Source organism: Erinaceus europaeus, chromosome 13, assembly GCF_950295315.1.
Source record: "Erinaceus europaeus chromosome 13, mEriEur2.1, whole genome shotgun sequence".
Classification (NCBI taxonomy): domain Eukaryota; kingdom Metazoa; phylum Chordata; class Mammalia; order Eulipotyphla; family Erinaceidae; genus Erinaceus; species Erinaceus europaeus.
In genome coordinates this window covers 79,403,001-79,409,664 of record NC_080174.1, presented here as the reverse complement: position 1 = coordinate 79,409,664, position 6,664 = coordinate 79,403,001, and the positions used below count along the sequence as shown (strand labels likewise).

The window sequence follows — 6,664 nt, the reverse complement described above, 5'->3', positions numbered from 1 at the left end:
ATCTCATAAAACGAGTGAGAAGTAGAAAAACTACAGGTAAGAAAAGGCTGCACACCTTCTTAAAAACTGTCTCATATCGACTCTGTATTCTTTAAGAGATCTAAAGCCATAATACAATAACAAAATATGGCATTAATATTAATGATGATAATATTAATAGTTGTTTTATTTACTTCTTTTAAATATTTTATTTTATTTTTAATGAGAGAGAGATAGAGATACCAAAACACTGCTCAGTTCTGGCTTATGGTGGATTTTACTCTGGGAATTGAACCTAGTTCCTCAGAGTCTCAGGCATGGAAACCTTTGTGCGTGGTGACAATTATGCTGTCTTTTCAGCTCAGTAGTAATACCTTTAGTAGCAACACTACTGAGTAACATCCACAGATGGAAAATAGTAGGTATAGAGTCCAAAATCACTTGAATTTCATTGGAGTCCTGAGTCATCAAGCTAGGCTTCCTTGAGCAAATTATTTATCTCTTCTAAAGCTCATGTTCCTCATCTTTAAAATGGGGGTATTAACAGTCTTGTTTCAGAAGGTTGTAGCAAAAAGTAATTGAGATGTTAAATGAAAATATTAGCACAATGTCACGTAATAAATAGTTACTACGTGATAACTACTATTATGATAAAATAATATATTTTTTGGAATGGTATCATGCATCAGGAGTTCTAGATTGCTTTGGCTAATACTAATAGTAAACTTCCAAATAATTACTTTTTGCCACTACCTTAAAGTTGAAAGAATCATGCCACTTGTACAAGGGCACTTCCTTAGAAAATGGCAAAACAGAGTTTCTCTGGGGTCTGAGCAATTATATTAGTTACATTTGAATACCTTTAAACTACACAATGGAAAGCCGCCAGCCAATGCCATTATATTCAAATTGACCTTTAGAAAAATCTTTAGGTTAATATGAGGTCAAAGGTCTTTAGTGGGGTATCTAATTTGATCTAAATCAATGTACTACTTCAAGATTTATCCCAGAATTTAATGTGAAACATAAAATGTCATTCAATCAATTAACTACACCAGGCATGTAAATCTTAGTAATATGAAGACTTAAGGAGTTTCTGTATTAGTCAGAACTCTTAAAATATCTTCAAGAGGGTCAGACTGTGATGCACCTAGTTGAGTGCAAAAGCTACAATGCAAAGGACCCAGGTTCAAGTCTATGGACCTCACTTACAGGGGAGAGGGGGAAAGCTTCACAAGAGGTAAAGCAATGCTGCAGGTGTGTCTTTCTCTCTCTCTCTTCCTCTCTCTCTCTTCCTTCCCCTTCTAAATTTATCTCTGTCCTGTCAAATAAATAGATAAGTAAAAAAATAAATAAATAAATGGTAATAAAGGCCACCTGGAACAGTGGATCCATCACATAGGTACCTACACCCCAGTAATAACTCTCATCACAACAACAACAACAATAATAAATCTTCAAAAAAAATTATGTTGAGTGAAATAGGTCATAAACAGATGAATGAATATGGGATGACTTCACCCATAGACAGAAATTGAAAAACAAGTACAGAAGGGAAAACACTAAGCAGAACTTGGACTGGAGTTGGTGTATTGCACCAAAGTAAAAGACTCGGGGTGGGGTGGGAGAAAGGTTCATGGGAAGGCGGGCAGAGGAAGACCTAGTGGGGGTTGTACTGTCATGTTGAATACTGGGAAATGTTGTGCATGTACAAACTATTGTATTTTACTGTCAACTGTAAACCATTCATCCCCCAATAAATAAAATAAATAAATAAATCCCCAAAAGGTAAATGTATCACTCCTCTAGCTGCAGGTGTGCTTGAATCCAGCTTGCTTGTTTTTGTGTACATTACTACATAGACTCTATGTCCAATTCTACTTCCCTCTGCTGACTGACTTTTTCAATGGAGAAATAAAAGGTGGTATGTGGGTTTTTATAGCTATCTGACAATAGAATCAGTATCTCATCTTCATCCTTTATTAAATCTCAACAGATAGACCTTTTCTCTTCTACATTCTGCATACTATGTACTCCTCTCCTCCCCTCTTCTTATCTCATCTCCCCTCCTCCTCCTCCTCTGCCTCCTTTTTCCTCTTCTCCTTCTTCCTCCACTCTCTCTCTCTCTCTACCCCCCCCGAAAAGTCTGCCAGCAACAGTAACATGTAGAATGGTGTTGTAGATAGATAAAACAGAACAAACAAACACAAAGAGGCAGATACATACCATGAGCAGTCTGGGTTCAAGTAAGCATGTCATGTCTAAGAGAAATATGAGAGACCTAGGCATGGAAGATTCTGGAACAAGCTCCATGGCTGATCGGGACATTTTACTAGAAGAGGGAGGGCTTTTGAGATTTGTGTCCTGAGGGGTAGGGCAGTGGCACACCTGCTTTGGCACTCATATTACAGATTTGTGCCCTGGAAAAGTTGGTCTAGGAACCATGTGGAAACTGGACTGCAAGAGTGAGAAGGAAGTATTCCCTCTACCCTGTACCTATCACACTTGCACATTTTCAAATGCACTCCTATCTCTTGCCCACTAGAGAGTGAGCCTTACAGAGAAACTGATGAGAGGGACATGGCACAGTCAGAGGACATGTACCACTAGCTGGTATGGCATACTCAAAGTTTCCAAGGCAAGCAGAGAGTTTGGATGCTGCAAATGTTGCTGCTGGTGATGGAAAACATAGAATCATTTTGGAGATGATTTAAAATGCTTTTACCAGGGATGATTTAAAAAAAAAATCTGGAGTTGGTGTATTACACCAAAGTAAAAGACTCTGGGGTGTATGTGTGTGGTGGGAGAATACAGGTCCAAAAAGGATGACAGAGGACTTAGTGGGGGTTGTATTGTTATGTGGAACACTGAGAAATGTAATGTACAAACTATTGTATTTAATGTCAAATATAAAACATTAATTCCCCCAATAAAGAAATTTTAAAAAGTTTTAAAAAATAGTTCATTTGGGTGTGTTGTTTCACCATGTGTGACCTAGATTCAAGTTCAGCACCCACCTTATTGAAAGAAGCTTTGGTTGTGTGTTCTCTTTTACTCTATTTCTCTGTCTTTCTAACTCTATCTAAAAAATAATAATTCTAAATAAAAATAAGAACCTATACACTTTTACATAATAAAAAGTGCCAGGAAACTGAGGGTGTGTTGATCTAGCTTCACACTGTGGTTCTCTCTACTGCCTCTTTAAGTTCTTGGGTAATTTCTCAACATCATGGCTTTATTTTTTTCCATAACCTTTGACTTAGAAATGCAATTTTTGGTAGTTACCATAAAAGGCAGTAGTGTTCTGGTTCAAACAAGGGATTTGGAAAATGATGACGCTAAAACTTATCGTCTGTTTATAGTCTGACATAGTCTGATTGAATTCTGTCACCAGTTACCTGTATCTCAGTGTTATTTTATATTCTCATCTCACAGAAGAGGAAATTCAATTTCAGGAAAGAAAAAAAAAGGGGGGGATTTCTCCATACTAGTACAATGGTGTCTGAATTTGAACAGACAAGAGTAGGATTCCCAGCTGTGTGCAAATCTCTTAGAGAAAATAAAGCTTAAAGGAAGAGATAGGGGCAAGGTGGACTTTGAGAGGTGTGCAAAACGGGCTTCAAGAAAAGTTACTGAGGGGATGGGGGATATGACATGATGGTTATGCAAAGAGACTCTCCTGCCTGAGGCTCCAAAGTTCCAGGTCCAGTCCCCCACACCATAATAAACTAGAGCTGATCAGTCCTCTGGTAAAAATGAAAAGAAAAGAAAAAAGAAAAGAAAAGAAAAGAAAAGAAAGGGAAGGGAAGGGAAGGGAAGGGAAGGGAAGGGAAGGGAAGGGAAGGGAAGGGAAGGGAAGGGAAGGGAAGGGAAGGGAAGGGAAGGGAAGGGAGGCACAGGGGAGGGAGAAGGAGTGGGAGCCTGAGAGGGAGCAGGAGCTAGAGAGAGAGATTACACAGGATTTTGCAAAATTTAAATTTGAGACTCTGGATTCTGGGGTGAGCCAAAGTCCCACAGCCTCCCTGAGGCAGAAGGAAACCTGCTCCCCGCCCAGCAACAGTCCTCTGCGTCCTTAGCAACCCGGTGCGGAGCAAAAAGCCTCCTGAGAGTGGAGCCCTGTGATTGGACTCTGGTTCAACTCCTCCCTTCTTCCCTTGGCTTTTCTCCTCCCAACCTCTTCCAAGGGGCCTCCACCAGACAGTTTCCAGGGGGAGAAACCGGGACTCCAGAAGCACCCTTGAGCTACCTGAGTGTGGAAACGTCGCCTCAGTGGTAAGGTCGCCCCCTCTGCTCTCTCCGGGACTGACTGTGCAGCTCCTGGGCAGTGCGGGAAGCCCACAATCATAGATTCTGCTCCGTGGTGCTTTCAGTTTGACAAAAGTTTCAAGAAAGTCCCTGTTGCATGAGCAGAAGTAGTGTTAACATACGCAAACGGATCATGGAGACCTGTTTATTATCAGGATTAAGCATTGGGAACAGGCGCATTCTACCCGATTTTGTGACTTTCATCAAACAAAACCTCCTTTTTGGGTTTGATTACCCATTTTTATTAAGCATTCAGATTGGAGTATTACCAAATAAAAAAAAATCTAAGAGCCTCTTATAGAGAGTGTTCAGTCTGGGATTAAATTTGTAGAGCTTCTAAATTTCCCTCAGCATCAGACTTGTTTAAACGCCAAGTAATTATCTAATGCAGGATATCAATTTGAGGTTCATTGTGTAGTTGCTGAACATGTTCACTGATAGCACACATACACACACAAAAAAAAAGCTGTCTTTTTTTTTCTTTTTTTTTTTATTTATAAAAAGGAAACATTGACAAAACCATAGGATAAGAGGGGTACAACTCCACAAAATTCCCACCACCAGAACTCGTATCCCATCTCCTACCTTGATAGCTTTGCTATTCTTTAACCCTCTGGGAGCATGAACCCAAGGTCATTGTGGGATGCAGAAGGCTGAAGGTCTGGCTTCTGTAATTGCTTCCCCGCTGAACATGGGCTTTGACAGGTTGATCCATACTCCCAGCCTGTTTGTCTCTTTCCCTGGTAGGGTGGGACTCTGGGGAAGCGAGCTCCAGGACACAGTGGTGGGGCTGTCTGGCCATGAAAGTCTGGTAGGCATCATACTGGCATCTGGAACCTGGTGGCTGAAAAGAGAGTTAACATACAAAGCCAAACAAATTGTTGAACAATCATGGACCGAAAGGCTGGAATCCGTCTTATGTAAGGGTTCTTCAGATGTCTCATTGGGTTCACCATAAGTCTCAGAGTTCAGAACTGGAATAATTCGGATTTCACCAGTGGGGAAATTCCGAGTCTAGGCTAAATATGAGTTCTTTGTGTGCCCACCTGCTTTCCTCTCTGACCTTCCAACAATCTCATTTGAGTTCTTGTAGCATAGTTAGGCAGAGACATGAGCAGTTTTGTAGGTCTCTACAGAAACTCTGTTAATCACAACCTTTGAGGTTTCAAGTGATTAAATAGCTACTCTACCTGAGTCCTTCAACTGTAAAGCAAGAATAACAGGAATTATGAGTATCTTATTCATGCCTTTCCTAAGAATGTTAAGTTAAAGGAAATAAGTTAGAATACTGTCCTGCTATTACTGTTGATATTGTTGTTGACAAGGATACTGTAGCTGTCTGCTACACAGTCAAGGGATTTACTTATTTTCCAACCCCAAGGACTTGAAGGAATTTTGAGAAGAGCCATGTTTCCAGTTTGGAAGGTCCCCTGTGAATCAGATGCAATGCCTGAGACAGTGGTGAAAATTATTGGAAGTAAACACTTTCGGTACCTTGTGGAGAAGCCAAACACGTAAGTTTACTGTTAGAAAAAAAAACATTTTTTTGGCTTGTATTATAACAGGTGATTTTTTAATTCTAAAAATACCATCTATTAAAAATTAAGTCATTAAGATATAACTTAGGAGGAAAATTCTGTTGAAAACTTTGATGCACTCTGTTTTCTTGATATTTTTCATCTTTGTAATTCCCCACATTCCATAATTACTTGGGCTGATTTTCCAAATAGATGGGAAATGTGAGCAGAGACATTTATAAATATTAATGGAATATTGCTGCTTCTCCTCATCAAATTTGCAATTACCACATGTAGTAATTTTTGCTGGGAGAGGAAAGTGGTTAGTCAGTTTGTTATGAACTAAAGAGCAGAATTAGTAATGAATCATAAATTGTAAGATTTTTATTTACTCTTCTTCATATTTTACAATCCTCTAAGCTGAGGCAGTTCAGAGCCTAATAGGTTTTACTTCTCTACAAAGCTGATCACATTCAATTGTTGAGGGCAGACACTCATATATCTCTTAAATTTCTAGAAATTTGACACAAAAGTAGGTAACTAACTCTTTAATTCTTCTAGAGAATTGGTGATTTGATCCACAGGAGGAAAAATCTCTTTCATCTCATAGGCACTCCATATATAATACCTAGGTTATAGTTGTTTTCCTCTTCTTAGAATATTTCCTTGGCTCTCACCTATACTTCAAAAAGCCATACATCAAAGAAATAAACAGAAACGGAGCTGCCCTCAATAGTCATTTGATACAGAAAGTAATGAATGCCAAAATCACGCAGAGTTCTTACAAATAAAGATATGAGATGCAACCAAGACCTGTTGCATCAGAATCTCTGAAAATGAGGTAGCTGGGACTATCATTATAA

At 39.2% G+C, this 6,664-nt stretch overlaps 1 protein-coding gene across 2 annotated transcripts in view; it reads left to right on the top strand.

The window, feature by feature from the left end:
- The first annotated feature begins 3,963 nt into the window (after window positions 1–3,963).
- C13H1orf87 (chromosome 13 C1orf87 homolog) overlaps window positions 3,964–6,664 on the top strand; it is a 95,807-nt gene continuing 93,106 nt past the window's right edge. The window contains exons 1-2 of one of the 2 annotated variants that reach the window (XM_007522723.3): window positions 3,964–4,251; window positions 5,666–5,798. In XM_007522723.3, the coding sequence (XP_007522785.1) occupies window positions 5,692–5,798 (107 nt within the window). In that variant the 5' untranslated portion in view covers window positions 3,964–4,251; window positions 5,666–5,691. The remainder of the gene's footprint in view (window positions 4,252–5,665; window positions 5,799–6,664) is intronic. The other variant, XM_060206306.1, reaches the window with a different exon arrangement.